The 19,031-nt window shown below is 40.6% G+C and overlaps 1 protein-coding gene across 4 annotated transcripts in view; it reads right to left on the reverse strand.

The window, feature by feature from the left end:
• The window catches only part of LOC132156342 (ankyrin repeat and fibronectin type-III domain-containing protein 1-like), a 23,037-nt gene extending 6,462 nt beyond the window's left edge, over window positions 1–16,575 (reverse strand). Inside the window, exons 1-11 of one of the 4 annotated variants that reach the window (XM_059565473.1) lie at window positions 16,377–16,575; window positions 14,319–14,478; window positions 10,094–10,292; window positions 8,911–9,111; window positions 8,725–8,838; window positions 8,548–8,645; window positions 8,387–8,477; window positions 5,522–5,617; window positions 5,344–5,431; window positions 275–404; window positions 66–188 (exon numbers count right to left, since the gene is read on the reverse strand). In XM_059565473.1, coding sequence (XP_059421456.1) covers window positions 66–188; window positions 275–404; window positions 5,344–5,431; window positions 5,522–5,617; window positions 8,387–8,477; window positions 8,548–8,645; window positions 8,725–8,838; window positions 8,911–9,111; window positions 10,094–10,292; window positions 14,319–14,468 — 1,290 coding nt within the window. In that variant the 5' untranslated portion in view covers window positions 14,469–14,478; window positions 16,377–16,575. Of the gene's footprint in view, window positions 1–65; window positions 189–274; window positions 405–5,343; window positions 5,432–5,521; window positions 5,618–8,386; window positions 8,478–8,547; window positions 8,646–8,724; window positions 8,839–8,910; window positions 9,154–10,093; window positions 10,293–14,318; window positions 14,482–16,376 lie in introns of those variants that run through there. The other 3 variants (XM_059565351.1, XM_059565429.1, XM_059565520.1) reach the window with 3 other exon arrangements.
• Between the last annotated feature and the right edge of the window lie 2,456 nt (window positions 16,576–19,031).

Consider the following 19,031-nt stretch of genomic DNA (forward strand, 5'->3'; position numbering starts at 1 on the left):
ATTGGTAATACTACTAGAAGCTAGTCCAGTATATTGAGGAGTCTGTTTTGGGGATCCTCTGTTACCTGCAGCTGTGCGACGGCCCGCAGGAAACTGAGTCTGTTCTGCAGCAATGATGAAGACGAGGAGAGCGATGAAGAGGACAGCACCTGCAGCAGCCGCGGCACCTGTGTCCACGCACACGACAGCTGAGACACACACAGAGAGAGACACGTGAGGACACAAAGAGGAGGACCACGGAGAAACATTGCTGAGTGTGAGATCGACCCCTGACCTTACAGAACCACAGGAAGTCCTGCGTGACGGACCTGGAGCAGCTCTGGATCTCCACCAGAGGGAGCTGATCATCAGCCGTCACCAGAACACTGTCCTTCTGAGAGAACACACTCGCCAGGTACACACCCCTGTGAGAGACACACACACACACACACACACACACACACATACACACACACACAACATTTATAGTGCATCTGCTGCAGCCATGAAATCACTAAACCGCACACAGTATTGTTTTCAAAACTTCCCGTTTGTTCTTTAGGGTTTCAGCTAATTTTAACCAATAAATGATGAGCAGTATATAAAAATAAAAAATACATATGAAACTAACTATATATCAGGGTTATTATTATAAACAAAACTAGTTTAAGTACTAAAATAACTAAACTTATGAGCAATGAAAAAATAATAAAAAACTAGAAAAAAAAGTTTGCTGAGACAAACTTTAAGTTGGCTTCAAAAAGCCTGACCAGAATGTTTAAAGAAGTTTAAAGAAGTTAGAAGTTTAAAGTAGTTCGAAGTATAAAGTAGTTTCAAGTTGGATTGATAGATTAGTTGAAAGAAAGATATATTAGCTAGAAAGAATGATAGATTAGTTAGAAAGAATGATAGATAGATTAGTTCAAAAGAAAGAATGATAGATTAGTTTGAAAGAAAGAATAGATAAAATTAACATGTTGCTAGCATGATTAGCATGTCGCTAGCATGTTGATAATGTGATTAGCATGTTGATAGCATGTTTCTGGCATGATTAGCTTGTTGCTAGCATGTCGCTAGCATGTTTCTAGCATGAATAGCATGCGACTAGCATGTTTCTAACATGAATAGCATGTTGCTAACCTGTTTCTAGCATGATTAGCATGCTGTTAACATGTTGCTAGCATGATTAGCATGTTCCTTGCATTTTTCTAGCATGATTAGCATGTTGCTAGCATGTTTCTAGCGTGATTAGCATTTGCTAGCATGATTAGCATGTTTCTAGCATGATTAACATGCTGCTAACATGTGCTAGCATGTTTCTACAATATAAGCATGCTGCTAGCATGTTTCTAGCATGATTAGCATACGACTAGCATGTTACAAAAATAAACATGTAGCATGTTTTCTAGCATGATTAGCATGTCGCTAGCATGTTTCTAGCATGATTAGCATTTCATTAGCATGTTTCTAACATGATAGATAGATATCTAGCATGTTTCTAACATGTTATTAGTATGACTAGCATGTTGCTATTATATTTCTAGCATGATTAGCATTTGACTAGCATGTGGCTAGCATTTTTCTAGCATGATTAGCATGTTGCTAGCATGTTTCTAGCATGATTAGCATTTGACTAGCATGTTTCTAGCATTATTATCATGTTGCTAGCATGTTTTTAGCATCATGACTAGCATGCGACTAGCATGTTGTTAACATGTTTCTAGCATGATTAGCATTCGACTAGCATGTTTCTAAAATTATTAGCATGTTGTTAGGATAGATAGATAGATAGATAGATAGATAGATAGATAGATAGATAGATAGATAGATAGATCTCTGCAATGTAAGTCTATGTTTTTTTTTAATGATAATTAATATTAATTTTTAAGAAAACTGAAAGTCAAATCAATCTGAAAAGATACAGCACACCATGTCAGAACAGTCTGAAAGTCAGACCCGAGTTTGGAGTTTGTAGAGTTAAAGCTCTAGGAGGAGTTAGAGTTGAACATTTTGGGTCAGAAGATTAATAAGAAAATGTAAGGGGGGGATCAATTAAAAAAAAAAAAAAAAAAAAAAAAAAATTATATATATATATATATATATATATATATATATATACATATACATATATATATATATATATATTGACACGTTGGGTGTTACAGATAACACAGGAGAGGGAACTAATTGCAGGTAAGTTATTTATTCAAAGGGTAATCCAAAGGGGTAAACAGTCCAGGCAGGGTCAAAACCGGTGAATCCAAACATAACATAAACAAGACACGAAGGCAAGGCAAGAAGGCAAGGCAAGGCAAGGCAAGGCAAGGCGCGAGGGACATGAATAACTATAGGACATTAAACAATGACTCCGTGACTAAGACTCAGACAGACCAGGTATAAATACACAAAAGGATAATGGGGAAACAGGAGACAGGTGGGGAACAATCAATTAACTAGACAAGGAGGAAGGTGACCAAATAAGGAGACAGGAAGTGATAAATGATAAACACTGTGGGAACTGAGGACACCTAGTGGAAACCCAGGGAACACAACCCAGACACTGTGACAGTACCCCCCTTCTACGGAGCGGCTCCCAGACGCTCCTAGACAGACACAAAACAGAGATCAGGAGGGAGGCGGACAGGTGGAGGCTCAGGGGGAGGGACGGAGGGCCAGACTAACAGAAAGGAACAGGGACCGACATTAACACAAAAACAAAAGGAAAAAAACAACAACATGAAGCCCCCCAGGGCGGAGCAGAAGACCACCACACCCTTGTGGTCAAGACCAGAGTCCTCCAGGGCGGAGCGGAAGACCACCACAACCGTGTAGTCAGGGCAAACGCCCCCCAGGGCGGAACGGAAGACCACCACGTCCGTGTGGTCAGAGCGGAAGCCCCCCAGGGCGGAGCAGAAGACCACCACGTCCGTGTGGTCAGAGCGGAAGCTCCCCAGGGCGGAGCAGAAGACCACCACACCCTTGTGGTCAAGGCCAGAGTCCTCCAGGGTGGAGCAGATGACCACCACGCCCCTGTGGTCGATGCCGGAGTCCAACAGGGCGGAGCAGCAGACCACCCAGTGACTTGACTTGACTCTGAAAGTTCAACGGTGACTGGCCCTGACTCTGGAAGGTCATCGGTGACTGGCCCTGACTCTGGAAGGTCATCGGTGACTGGCCCTGACTCCGGAGGACCAGCGGTGACTGGCCCTGACTCCGGAGGACCAGCGGTGACTAGCCCTGATTCTGGAGGATCAGCGGTGACTAGCCCTGACTCTGGAGGATCAGCGGTGACTAGCCCTGACTCTGGAGAGGTCACTGGCACCTGACTCGACTCTGGAGAGTTCACTGGCCCCTGACTCGACTCTGGAGGGTCCACTGGGACCGGACTCGACTCTGGAGGGTCCACTGGGACCGGACTCGACTCTGGAGGGTCCACTGGGACCGGACTCGACTCTGGAGGGTCCACTTGGACCGGACTCGACTCTGGAGGGTCCACTGGGACCGCACTCGACTCTGGAGGGTCCACTGGGACCGCACTCGACTCTGGAGGGTCCACTGGGACCGCACTCGACTCTGGAGGGTCCACTGGGACCGCACTCGACTCTGGAGGGTCCAATGGGACCGGACTCGACTCTGGAGGGTCCAATGGGACCGGACTCGACTCTGGAGGGTCCACTGGGACCGGACTCGACTCTGGAGGGTCCACTGGGACCGGACTCGACTCTGGAGGGTCAGCTGAGACTCTCATCCTGTGCAGCAGCGCTGGGCAAGCAGCCATCTTGGGCCATGACTCTGGACAGGTGGCCATCTTGTACTGTGGTGCTGGGCTGGCGGCCATCTGGGGTTGTGGCACTGGACTGGCGGCCATCTGGTGCTGTGGCGCTAGGCTGACGGCCATCTTGGGTTGTGGAGCTGAACCGATGGCCAATTTGGGCATTGGCGCTGGGCTGGCGGCCATCTTGGGCTGTGGCGCTGGAACGGTGGCCAATTTGGGCATTGGCGCTGGGTTAGCGGCCATCTTGTGCTGTGACGCTTGGCTGGTAGCCATTCTGGGCAGTGGTGCTGGGCTGACGACCACCCCGCCAGAAGAGACAGAAGCGGCTGGGGCATCCCACCGAAGCTGATGCTGCAGGTAGCGCACAAATTCCCAGAATTCCAGTGTCTCTAACTGCGCCATCTCCTCCTGAGACACTGGATCATCGAGCCCGCCATTAAAATAGTCCTTGAGGGCCGCATCGTTGTAGCCCATGCCCTCGGCCAGGGACCAGAACACCTGAGCCAGGGCCCCCACTTCATAGCCCTCTTGGCGGAGGGCGATCAACCGAAGGTACTTGGTTCGCCGCTCCGCCATCTTGGCTGGGGAATGGAAAAACGACATACCGCTGGTTCCCTGTGTGACGGAGTCCTTCTGACACGTTGGGTGTTACAGATAACACAGGAGAGGGAACTAATTGCAGGTAAGTTATTTATTCAAAGGGTAATCCAAAGGGGTAAACAGTCCAGGCAGGGTCAAAACCGGTAAATCCAAACATAACATAAACAAGACACGAAGGCAAGGCAAGGCAAGGCAAGGCAAGGCAAGGCAAGGCAAGGCAAGGCGCGACGGACATGAATAACTATAGGACATTAAACAATGACTCCGTGACTAAGACTCAGACAGACCAGGTATAAATACACAAAAGGATAATGGGGAAACAGGAGACAGGTGGGGAACAATCAATTAACTAGACAAGGAGGAAGGTGAACAAATAAGGAGACAGGAAGTGATAAATGATAAACACTGTGGGAACTGAGGACACCTAGTGGAAACCCAGGGAACACAACCCAGACACTGTGACATATATATATATATATATATATATATATATATATATATATATATTCAATTTAAAAAATGTAAAACTAATCAAATTGTCATAAAAACTACATAGACCTTATAAAAACTAATAAAAAAGAAAAGGGGGAAAAACACTAGCTCAAAATATAAATAAAAGCTATATAGACATTTAGAAAACTGATACAAATGATAAAAACACAACAAGAATACAAATACATTAACCAAAATTGGAATAAAAAAGGGGAGAATAAAACCAAATTCTAAATAATAATAAAAGCCATATAAACACAAAAATACTAAAACTTTAAGTAAAAAATAAATAAAAAATATAAAACAAACAAAACAGATAAAAAATATGAATAAAGTATACCAATACACTAGAAATCACTAAAAATGAGGCTTCCTTTGAGATTTTCTCCCAGTGCAGTAAGAATCTGGCTCTTCAAGGATCAAACTGAATGAATGTGTTTAGAGTGGTGAGCTTGAGAAGCACTGATCTGATCTGAAGTGATGAAGATGTGTCTCACCTCTGTAAGAGCCGAACGAACCTGCTGGAGTGAAAGAGTTGCTTCAGACCACGAGACACAGACACTCTCTTCACTGAGCTCCTGCTTTCTGAAACACACACCTGATGATCAGCATGAACAGTGATTCAGTGTGTGTGTGTGTGTGTGTGTGTGTGTGTGTGTGTGTGTGTGTGTGTACCGCTGAGTGTGGGCTCTCTGATCTGCAGTGAGATTCTCCTGACAGCTGCGGCTGGATTCCTGCGTCTCACCGTCACACCGCAGCATGAGCTCCAGCCTAAACACACACACACACACATACACACACTACAGTGTTATTACAATTCAAAACAACAGGGTTCCTACACATTTTAAAATTCCATACTTTTCCAGAATCAAATTAGACCATATTGAACATAAATTGTTAATAGAGCATTATTTTCAGCTTTATATTTGGTATATAGTAGTCATCTGAAAATATTTTTTATTTTTTCAGGGGTTTTTTTCATAGATTTTCTCAAAGTGACATAAGTCCCTAATTTAATAAATAAATAAATAACTACAGACTTTTACATGCATAAAATAAACTTTTTTTGTGCCTTTGAGGAACTATTCACATGCACATAGAAATGTTTTGCATGTTTACGCATTACAATTTCTAGTTTTATATAACCTACTTTCTTTGTGTATCCCTGTCATCTTACTATGATTAAACGAAAGCATGGATGCACATGAATGAACAGAGATGTGCCAGCTCAGGGTTCCTCTGAACACTGGACTGAACACCTCCTCTGTGACGCAGGAGAAGCCATGACACGAAGCAGCCTGATGGCATGACTTCACCTAGTTGAAGGGTATATAAAAAGACTGGTACTGTAAAAAGTGTTTATGATTTGGCTTTCATTTGGACAGTGTGTCATATGTCTAGGCCTTATGTCTCTTCAGTGCGTGCTCTGTGGTGACCCAGAAACCACACTGTGAAATGAGCTGATGGCACAACCAGTGTGCACGGTCCTATACGCTCCGTTTACTGGCTTCTTCTGCGCACATACAAGTCTGTAGATTTCTTATTTTTGCAAAGATCCTCAAATTATGTAATACAGTGCTAAGAATAGTGTAAACAAACCCAAAATGCTTTATAGTGCTGGACGATTTGGCAAAAAAATTCAATCTTAATTTTTTTTTTTTTTAGAACATATGACTGATTCTCGATTGTTTTTTTTTCTTATTATTTTTGATTAGTCAACTTGAAAATGTAACTACAACATGATTCAAGTAACTTTCTCTTTCCTAACCTTCTAGTTACCGTAAACTCTATTGCAAGCACACCACACATGAAGTTATAATCATGATGTAAACGTTACACAAAGCACTTGTTAAATATCTTCGCAGAAAAGATGCATGAATGGAACTACATATTGTACAAACGTGTCTTCTACATATTATGTGTTCAGAAATAATGCGAGAAAAATCTCAAAACTCAAGGTAATTCAAATGCAAAATGACTGAAGGTATAACACCAGCAGATTATTATTAACTATAAATGTTCTGTAAAAACAATGAACAGCAGCTTTCAGCCTGTCAGCATGATGCAAACATGAAAAAACAGTAGTTCATTACAGGTTTCATTCGATTGTACTGCTTTTCCACTGTTTTCTTTCTGTGTAAACATGGCTGTGTTTGACTGTTGTGCTTGTGTCTCCTGCAGTGTCTCATGCATGAAACAACACTCTAGAAACACAGCGCTCAAGTTAAAGGAAGTTTGTCAACACAAGAGCACATTCAGTGCTGTATTTATGGTCCTCACAGATCGTGTCAAGTGTCACACGCGAGCGGTTAATGCTCTGATGTGTTGGATTCTTCTTTTCTCTTACTGTTAACAAGTGTCTAATTCTAACATTTAGTAATATTTCTATTCAAAATCACGATTCCTCGATATTTAAAAAAAAATTAATTGTGGCAAAACATTAAATTCAAGTGAATCAATAAAATCGGGAAAATCACCCAGCCCTAATTCTAACAGCATGATGAAAAATTGCACCTTGAATTCATTCAGTCATATCTGGTGATCACAAGAGAATCAGCTGCCATGAAACCTCACTTCTTGTACGATACATTTATTTTCAGTAAATTCGGAATTTTCTATTATAAAAAAAGGCTGGAAACACAAATATTTTTCCATATTCTGCTTTCTTTTTTCCATGGAAAATAATTGAATCAAACTTTTCCAAACCCCGTAGGAACCCTGAAATAACTGTTTTATATGTGAAAATGTTGTACCGTATTTTTCGGACTATAAGTCGCACCTGAGTATAAGTCGCATTAGTATAAAAATACTTCATGACGAGGAAAAAAACATATATAAGTCGCACTGGACTATAAGTCGCATTTATTTAGAACCAAGAACCAAGAAAAAACATTACCGTCTACAGCCACCAGAGGGCGCTCTATGCTGCTCAGTGTAGGCTACAGGAGCAGTGAGCAGCATAGAGCGCCCTCTAGCGGCTGGAGACGGTAATGTTTTCTCTTGGTTCATTTCTCTTGGTCCATTTCTCTCGGTTCATGTTAAATTAATTTTGATAAATAAGTCGCACCTGACTATAAGTCGCAGGACCAGCCAAACTATGAAAAAAGTGTGACTTATAGTCCGGAAAATACGGTGGTTTAATTTATTGTTGTAATTTATTCCTGTGATCTTTACTTCAGTGTCACATGATCTTCAGAAATCATTCTGATGTGCTGATTTGATGCTCAAGAAACATTTCTGATTATTATCAATGTTAAAAACAGTCGTGCTGCCCAGTATTTTTGTGGGAAACTGTGATACATTTTATTTGTCTGGATTCGCAGATGAATAGAAAGTTCAAAAGAACAGCATTTATTTGAAACCCTTTTGTTATAAATGTATTTACTCACTTTTGACCAATTTAATGTGTCTTTGTTGAATAACAGAATTATTTGAAACCATACAGACCCTAAACTTTTGAACGGAAGTGAAACTGGTCTGGATTGGTTATTACACTGATGATTATACTTTATTTACACAGAGATGGTTCATGTTACTCACTGGACGGGGCGACACACGGGGGGCTGCTGCTCACAAACGGACCCCAACCTCTGACGTTATACGCACTGACCCGCACGTAATACTGCACACCCTACACACACACACGAGTCAGAAACATCACATCTGTATATCATATATTGCTGAGTTTGTTTGTGTCTTACAGTCTGGAGTCCCGTGATGCTAAACTCTGGGCTTCTGGTGTCTGTGATGAATCCAGTGCCACTCAGAGGATGAAAACAGGACGAAGAGCTCCACTCAACTGCACACACACACACACACACACGGGTGAGTGCTGACATCATCAGTCACATGACTGCGGTCGTATGAAGGCATCCCACCTCTGTATCGGGTGATGAGTCCGTGCGTCTGACCGGTGGGTTCAGAGACTCGCACACACAGACAGCTGTTACTCATCACCAGCAGGACGGCTCCAGCGGGCGGCCTGGGCGGAGCTAAGAGAGAGGGAGAGACCCGTGTGATGAGTCACATGACATCTGTGTGTGTGTGTGTGTGTGTGTTCATACCGGTTGTGTGGAATCTGTCCCTCATGCGACGGTAAAGTTCCCACCGCCGCGTCCACAAATCTACGTTCTTCTGCACGTCTGTCTGTGACTGAAGCTCCGCCTTCACTCTCAGCAGAAGCTCCGCCCTCCACTCCTCCTGCTTCTGCTCGGCTAATGACACCAGCTCGTCCAGCTTCAGCGACCAATCAGAGGTCGAGCTCACTGCGGCAGGACGGCGAGAGGCATTTATATGTCATCAACCCACTGAAGGATGAAAACTGATGTAATTCTCTTTTTTTTTTTTTATTTTTTTTTACTAAATTACATTTGATTTTCTCACAAATTCCATGATTGGTGTTTTCTGGATTCTTGGTCGATTTTAATAATCCAAATATCTAATCGACTAAACTCATAAAACATTAACAGCTTGACTTAGTTTAATTTAATAATAATAATCAGAAAACATGTCTAATCGACTGATTTAAAACAATTAAAATGTAATAGTAATCATTATTACTTATAATTTATTAGATTTTTTTATTACAATTTATTAAAGCATCTAACAATAATCCTTTCTGGTTTCTTTCACATTTTTTTCATATCTAATAATGTATTAGTAATCATGATTTATAAAATAATTATAGTATGTTAAATGTAACATTTCAATCCAGAACATTTCAACGATGAGGACTGTTTCCTGAACCTGGTACAATGCATCTGTGCTCAAAGGCTGTTTCTATAAAGTGGGTCAGTTCCAACTTTGCAAGGACAGTCTGGTGCTTCTGACTCACAGCCTGTAAGTACGTTTACATATTTAAAGAATTTGCCAATAATGATTCAAACGTGAGTTTTGAGCAGTGTAGAGTAGAGCTTATTGTTTGTTGTTTCTCCGATCACAAATGCAGACATGGTTTTATGTTTACGCAGCACGATACACAACACAACGTGACAGTAAAAGTCATTATAATCAGTTATTATGTTCCCACTGGATGCAACAAATGCCTTGTTTGTAATGGGTTTTATTGTTTTTGTCTCATCGCACAGTATAGCTGCTTTAAAATACTAAAGCCAAAAGAAGCCAAACTTTGCTGTGATATTCCCTGTTATACAGTCAATTCTGGGTTTATTCTGCATCACATTTATCGTGTGTGTGTGTGTGTGTGTGTGTGTGTGTGTGTGTGTGATGTTAGTGTGTGTCACTCACAGGTGGGGTTGTGTTTGCCTCCGGCCTTCACCAGCACCTGCAGCAGTGGTGCATTATGGGTAAGAGCGGCCACGTCCAGCGGCACCAGGCCGAGTTCACTGACGCCGTTCACCTGTGCTTCTGTAACTCGCTCTCTGGATAACAGATGCTGGACTGCGAGGGTGTCTTCATTCTCCAGCGCATCCCACAGACACGAGTACTGAACACACACACACACACTCATGCAGACAGCAGGACACACTCTCTCTCTCTCTCTCTCTCTATATATATATATATATATATATATTTATATACATGTATATATATGTATGTATGCAGGGCCTAAAACTAACTTTTTGCCACACCTGCCAATGGCCGACGATGTGAAATAATTTACCGACCAAATTAGATTTTTTATTTTTTATTTTTTTGCAAGAGCTGGCAGTTATTACTACTATAATTACTGAACATATTTACAATATTTTTCATTTGTACTTTATTTTACTTACAAGTGAAAAAAAAAACATTGAGATGCATACTCCGTTTGCAGTGTGTATTTTTTTTTCTGCACCCATGTTAACAGATTAGAGTAAGGCTATTCAGTTATCTTTATTTTAGGGCTGGATTATCAAACGGGGCCAAGGGGTGCAGGCCGTCTGGATCTCTTTCTGGGGGATCTATAGAATTAAACCTTAAATTGAAATCTTAAATCTATAAAAAGTTTGTATGTCAATCGATAAAAATGTTTTAAAATCACATATTTTAATCACATATAAATGTTCATCTTGAGTAGCAAGATTGTGTTCAGTTCTAACTCTTTCTTTCATGATCTATTTTTTGGTAAGAATAAGAAGCACTTCTTCTGATACTTAGTATCTTTTATTCCAACATAAGAAAACATTTCTGGACATCTGCATCTGAAATAGCATGTATTTAAACAGTTTATGTTTCTCAGAGGGGACACGGATGCATTTAAATTGCAGATACAGATGCATGAATAGGCCTAATGTTTTGTTTTTAACATAAAACATTGAATACTGATATTTGAAATAATTCAAAACATGAAAAAAAATAGTCGAAATGTGAAATTAAAACCACCTGTAGGTGACAGCAAGTGAATGTTAATGAGTGAGTCATTGAGATTCAACCGATTCATTCAAACGAATGATTCATTTGACCGTGTTAATGAGTGAATCACTGAATCATTTATTCAACTGATTCATTCAAAAAGCTGATTCATTCAATAAGTAAACACCGTCCATTGCTCAGAGACGCAAAACAGTGTGTGTGGTTTGGTGATATAGACCAGGGGTTTTCAAACTGTGGGTCGCGACCCACTCGTGGGTCACGGAATGGAACAAGGTGGGTCGCACAAAGTCACTTGGCTGCAGCTAATTTTGCGTTTCAATGACACACAGACACTAACACAGTTCAGTCTAGGGCTGCACGAATGTGACGAGTGGGGCGGGGCCTAGTGCCATGGGAACAGAGCTAGGCCGGTGGAGTGATTGGGAAATGAGCAACACTCACCGGTCTCAAGAACCACGGAGGAGATCGGAAAGATACAAAAGAGGAGCGATGACAGTGAAGGACGAGAGAGGACCAGGCCTGGGTTTTATTTTGTGTTTGTTTTTTATTTGTGCACGGCAGTCATCCGAGAGGGGCTGTCGCGCTGTTTTGTGTTTATTTGGTTATTAAAACTTTGTTTGATTGTCCGCCGGTTCCCACCTCTTTCCACGAAGGAGTCATCGAGGCGGTGGGCTGGAGTGAGTTCGCCCCCCCCCCCCCCCCCCCCCCCCCGGCAACTCACTCCAGCCCACCACATCGAGCACCCTCGGCGGCAGACTCCTTCGCCCTGCTCGATGGCACTGCGGATTCACCCCAGCGGCGAAGGATCTTCGGCAGCGCGCCCCTCCTTCCTCCCTGGCTTCGGCACCAGTGTAAAACATTAAAATCTTCACAATCACAGGAAGAAGGAGGCGGGAACTGGGAACCCACTCATCACAACGATATAGCCCACCAACATTAATAATGAACTGCAATATCCTTAGTGTGATTTTCAAATTGCAATTAAGTCCGTGTGCGTTGCGTGTTTTGAAGGTCTCAGAGCAATGTCATTAAAAGGTTCAATCGGTCTTTTTTTACCTATTTCACAATTATTTTAATCTCCAAACTGTTTTAGATAGTTCTGCTTTGCTTCTTATGCTTTTCTAAAAAAGTGTTGGATTGTGCTCCGTTCTCGCCGACACACACGGAAGGATCATGAATGCAACAAAACACAGCAGCGCAGATCACACTTCACTGGAGTGAGCCTGCTTCACGTTTTTATGGACACTACATATTTTAACGCCAGTAAACAAAAATTAAAACTTGTAAATTTGTAGTGAAATTTTCAGTTGTACTCTAAAATAAAATGGTTATTTTTCTTAAATACTTAATTTCTGTCATAAAAATTTTAAGTAAGATTAGGTTTAAAGTAATTTCACTCGTTGTTTTTTTTTTTTTTTTAATATTTTGGTGGGTCGTGAAATATATTACACTTGTCTAGGTGGGTCGTGGAATGGAAAAGTTTGGGAACCACTGATATAGACTACTTGATAACGTCAGATTGCACATCATTACAACCAGGCCCCTAGCCAGCTATGAGGTCAATTTTTGATTTTTTAATGTTCTTTGATTGACTAATTTGCTGCTAAACTCCTCATGTGAATGTCTGCATTTATATTCCAGAATGTTTAGCGTCCGTGGTGTGAAATGATCGAGACCCAACTGAAGTGAACGAGTCTTCAGAGAGTTGTGAGTGAGAGCGATCAAAAAAATCTAAATCAAAAAAGGCAGCAGCGATTTACACTAAGTACAAATAGCAATAGATTGTATTTATACTATATTTAAATAGCAGGATTTTCTGCTATTTATAATATGTATTCTAAATAGTGGCTATTATCTGCACCTCAGTAGTACATTATAAAACAGTATGCAATAATAACTTATTGAGTGTAAATTTGTGCTTTTCTGATGTGATTTGACATTTGAAAAGGAAGAAAAAAGTTCGCCAAAAGGCAGATTCGAACCCAAGTCAATCACATCAAAAGTTGTATGACACACGTCTACTTTCTGCACCACTGAAACCAACAGTTAGGATGAAAATAACACTAATATTTCCAACGAAAATAATGACTAGACGAAAATAACACGTTTGGTGTGAAATTACTGTAAATAGTCACTCCGATCAAAAAAGTTAATGACATTTGGTAAGGAAAATATATATATAAATATTACCTGTCAGAAACGTTATCAACGCTATCAAAGCGCTGTCTAACTCTAGTGCAGAGATCTGCAGAACAAGTAACTTAAAGTACAGAATGAAACGAAATACACAAATACTAGCCATTAAGAAGCCTATGCTATTCAGCAGTTAAACTTTCATATATCATGCTAGAAACATTCATAAGAGCACTAGACAAAGTTATCAGCTTTATAATGATTATAAATAAAAACTATAACAGCAATATGTATGGTTGCATGAATAATAAACAACTGATTAAATTATTAACAAACTTTAATGCAATAAATAGGGTATGATTTAAAAAATAGCATCCCTCCAAAAACAACTACATTTCTACATTTCATCTCCATGTCTCTTCTCAAGTGTTAGTGTATATAATTAGTTGTATTTCTAGGGGTTATTATAGCACAATTCTATTATAGAAACCCCCTGGACGTCACTAATATTCAAAGCCTGGCTACGGCCATCATTACAGCAACACTTACCATATTATCAATGACGATGCTGTATATTGCACTATATCTGACTCGACCTGAGCGGGAAATGAAATCATCCGTGGTTGTGCACACCACATGAGCAAAGCTGTTTTTAGGAGTCTAACTCACAAACGCAGACCACCGATTGGTCAAACCTGCTTTCCTATAGTCTGTGTTCTTCTGACTGTTTGGTAGCAAGTAGTGAATATACTTTGGGGAAATGTATGTGAGTAAAAGTATACATTTTAATTAGGTAATCTAGTGGAGTAAAAGTTGGCTGAAATATACAGATACTCCCAAAAAATAATTAGCCTAAGTACTGTAACAAAGTATTTTTCCTTGGTTAATTACACCACTGATATATATATATATATATATATATATATATATATATATATATATATATATATATATATATATATATATATATATATATATATATATGTGTGTGTGTGTGTGTGTGTGTGTGTGTGTGTATTTTTACCTCCGCTGGTCCTCTGCTCAGCCGCCTCCTCCAATCAGACGGCTCCGCCTCACTGGGGGAAGCCCCGCCCTTCAGTTTGAGTGACAGGCTCCTATAGATGCGCTTGGGTGAGACAGGGCCGAGGGAACGCCTCCTTTGGGGCGGAGCCATCACGACATAACTACTGACAGAACATATGATCCTTCATCATCATCATCAGGTGATCACACAAACACACAGCCCGCGTCTCACTGTGCATACTATCTATCATAAATGATATGTGATATTAGTAATTTAAAAACATCAACACTATTCATTGTGATTTGACACCGTTAATCACCAGATTTTCCTGTCCACCCTCAGAAAGATGGGCATCTCTGGAACCGCACTCCTGTGGGTTAAGTCCTACCTCTCTGACAGATCCTTCAGTGTGTCTTGGAGGGGTGATGTTTCTAAGTCACAACACCTTGCTACTGGGGTTCCTCAAGGCTCAGTACTTGGACCACTTCTCTTCTCCATCTACATGACGTCATTAGGATCTGTCATTCAGAAGCATGGCTTTTCTTACCACTGCTACGCTGATGACACCCAACTCTACTTCTCATTCCAACCAGATTACCCGACGGTAGCTGCTCGCATTTCAGCCTGTCTGAGTGACATTTCTAGCTGGATGAATGACCATCACCTTCAGCTCAATCTTACTAAGACAGAACTGCTGGTGGTTCCAGCTAACCCATCGTTTCATCACAACTACTCTATACAGCTGGGTTCGTCAACCATAACTCCTTCGAGGACAGCCAGAAACCTAGGAGTTGTGATGGATCATCAGTTAAGCTTCACAGACCACATTGCTACAACGACCCGGTCCTGCAGATTTGCCATATACAACATTAGGAAGATTAGACCCTTCCTGTCAGAGCAAGCAACCCAACTTCTTGTCCAAGCTCTTGTTCTCTCCAGACTGGACTATTGTAATGCTCTCCTGGCGGGCCTTCCTGCATGTACTGTCAAGCCTCTGCAGTTGATCCAGAATGCAGCAGCGAGGGTTGTCTTCAATGAGCCAAAAAAAGCTCACGTTACTCCTCTCCTCATCAGGTTACACTGGCTACCAGTAGCTGCTCGCATCAAATTCAAGGTACTGATGCTTGCCTACAAGACGATCACTGGCACGGCACCAACTTACCTAAACTCACTGGTTAAATCTTATGTGCCCTCCAGAAGTTTGCACTCTGCAAGTGAACGACGCCTTGTGGTACCATCCCAAAGAAGTTCAAAATCACTCTCACGGACCTTTTCCTGGACTGTGCCCAGCTGGTGGAATAACCTCCCAATCTCCATTCGTACAGCTGAGTCTTTACTCATTTTCAAGAAACATCTGAAGACTCATCTTTTTCGACAGCACTTAACCAACTAATACTAGCACTTTTCCTTTTCTTGTCTTTTCATTTATTTAAAAAAAAAAAAACCTACCTATGCGTTCTATACTAGACTAATTGAGACTAGTTGTTACTGATACTGATAATTTCTGCAAACATGATTCTCATCTTCCTCTTTCATTCACACGCTTCCTGCTTTATATAGCCGTGAGTTAAACATATTTCCTCATCACATCCCATACAAACACACTAAACTGAAGAATATGACCGGTGTCCTGACACCGGCATCACACACTAAAACACGCACAACATCATTATTACAACGAGTTTGTGTGAGAGTCATCTTAACTGATTATTCCCGTTTTCTCCTCTTAGTGAAACATTGTGAAGCCAAACGTTCCGTTGACGCGCTTTATAAACAATGAGAACATTACATTACTACATCTAAACTAAAGTGTTTGTGGCTTCCTCGACAAAATAAAGCTTTATCTGAACTTCGATCAAAGTTTTATATGGTTTATTCCGTCCTTTCGCGGTTATTCACATAAACAACGAAAATATTACTTACCAAAGCCTATAAATTAACCGACTAACCACATAGTTGGAAAACACAACTATGGGTTTATTTATCTATCAGATGATATTGTTTATCAGAGTTTTGGATCAGGTATCATGCATCGGAATGAGAGATGAAGAGTTTTACCGTGAATGATTCGGGTTATTCTCCGTCAATCTCCTCTGAAGTTCCCTCCAGTCGCGCAGAATATCATCAAGTTAAACTTGGAGTTATAAATCACAGTCTAATTTTGTCGAAACGCATCTATTCCCGTCATTAAGACTGACAATATTAATGACGCGGATGGAGAGGATGTGCGCGAGCTCACTGCGTGACTCTCAGCGCGCGCGCCCACGCGAAGGATGTGTTTATCTTGTAGGCTACACGCAACTAGGACGTGCGATTATGGCTATAGGCTACTAAAATACTTTTATAGTTAGGATTAAATTAATTCGGTTAATTTGGTTAATTACAACAAAAAAAACTCAATAAGCGCTCATTATTCCACACAGATCTGCTCAGACGTGACGTGTTTTTTGCATGTTGTCATTTACATGAAGGTGGCGTGGGATCTCGCAGCCGCCCAGGAGGAATAATTTACTGTTCTTTCTTTTTCTTTCTTTCTTTCTTTAAATCACTTTAAACACAACTCCCCGTTGAGCAGTGCTAAAATTAGACAAATATGAAACACAATATAAGAAAGCCCAAGATACATTTATAAAAGCTATGGAAAATAGATGTTTTGAAGCAGATAAGCTACTTATAAAATGGTAAAGAGGATGCAGTTCTAACAGAAATTGGTAATTTGTTCTATAGATTAGCAACAGTGAAGACTCGATCGCTTCAGTTCCCAATCCAAGATGATTGGATCCTATAGGGACCTGTTTGGTTTGTGAGTGGAGATTGCTTTTGGAAGATGTGATGTGGCCTTATTATGTAGAGATTCAAAAACTAAGGTTAAAGTTTTAAAAACAGTTCTAAATTTGATTGGTAACCAGTTTACAGCAAAATAATGTGCATAATGTGTTTGGACTGTCTGCCTGTCAGCATCCTCATAGACGCATTACAGAGGACTGGCTTATGCCATTGTATAGTGAATTACAGTAGCTTAAATAAGACAAAATAAGCAAGTGAATATTGTGTTCATACTGTTTTACAGAGAGTAGAGGTTACTGGTTAAACTGTATACATCTAGACTAGTGGGAGAAAGTTTGAGAGCCTGATCTCTATTGTTAAAGCTGTCATCTGGGGAAGTATTTTGTCTCTCGTCTTTAGTGTTTGTCACCATGACAGTGTTAAACGTTCACTGTGCCTTCTGCAGACAAGTCGTCTCATCTCATCTCTCACCACACAAGCTAAAAATGACAATAAACTTTGTCTCCCACGCACACTCAAACCCGCAGAGATTCCAGTGCCCACACACTCCTCCAGCTTCATTGTTTCTACTGAAACTGTTTCTTATTTCATACTTTGCACAAGAGCAATGAAGCTGTGGAGCTTTGTGAATAATGAAATAATTAATAAAATAACCTCTGACCAGCGGTAGCAACAGGAATTGGAACAACAGTCCCACAGGCCGGACACGTCTAGGCCTATTTATGAAGCCACATCAACATTCATGATGAGAAATGACTTGTTAAAACATGAACAGGAAGTGGTTTTACTGCTGAGCCGAGTTAGAGGCCATGCGCGTCTTAGCTGTAGTTGCTATGGTGATAAAACAGTGACCGCTGCTGCTAAACCACACTAAACTAAACCGTCTGATACTTACAAAAACCATGTCAGAACGAGTCACTTGTTTCTCTCACAGATAATGCATGATGGCTACATGTCACAGTCATAAATGTAATCCTAAATACATTATTATGAATACTTTGAGAATATCTGAATAATTTGATAAGATTATAAAGGCCATTGCACACAGTGATTGTGAATTTTTCACAAGCGTTTTTTTCGCATTCGTCATCTGAAAAATTTCTCAGGCATTTCTCAAAGTCAAGGATACTTCTTTGGCAGGACTGGTCAACAAACTGCTTAATTAGTTCACTTATTATTCCAGTTTTGTCTTAATGTACTGCAGTCAGAATGACTTGTATGATATGGTTTCATGTTTGTCTAATGTCTGTTATCCTTCACACTTTTTTCTTACACATTTAGCTAGCATTTCTGCTTTCTAACTTGTCACTGCTGTTCTTTCTCCATTGTATTCCTCCCATTTCCCTTATTGTACCCCATACTAATGTGTTTCTTCTGCAACTGATTTACAAATTCTGCATTGATTTTTGAATGTATTATTTACTCTTAATATTTTTTAAATATAAAATATATATTTTTTTCCACTGATGTTATTCCTAGTGTTAATTGCTTGACTAAACACGTTTGTCCACTGGGACTACTTTCTTTCTTTTTGATCCAATTCTTTTATGAGTGAATTCTTCAGTGGTGTTACATATCATATTAATCTGTCCCAATTTCTTCGATAAAGTTTTTATTCCTGCAACTTTCTATCGCTTGCATTGCAAGATTGGATGACCAATAATTTTCAGAGGCAGAGATGTTACTTATTGGACCAAAAACAGTTCACAGAATCTAGTAGACTACAGTTTGCCACTAGATGGATGCACTGCTACTTCCTCTACAGTCAAAAATCTGGGTGTCACATTAGTCAGCAACTTGTCTTTTGAAAACCATATTTCCCATGTTACAAAAACTGCATTCTTCCATCTTAGAAACATTGCCAAGCTACGAAACATGTTATCTGTTTCTGATGCAGAAAAGCTAGTTCATGCATTCATGACCTCT

The sequence above is a fragment of the Carassius carassius genome, chromosome 1, assembly GCF_963082965.1.
Source record: "Carassius carassius chromosome 1, fCarCar2.1, whole genome shotgun sequence".
Lineage (NCBI taxonomy): Eukaryota > Metazoa > Chordata > Actinopteri > Cypriniformes > Cyprinidae > Carassius > Carassius carassius.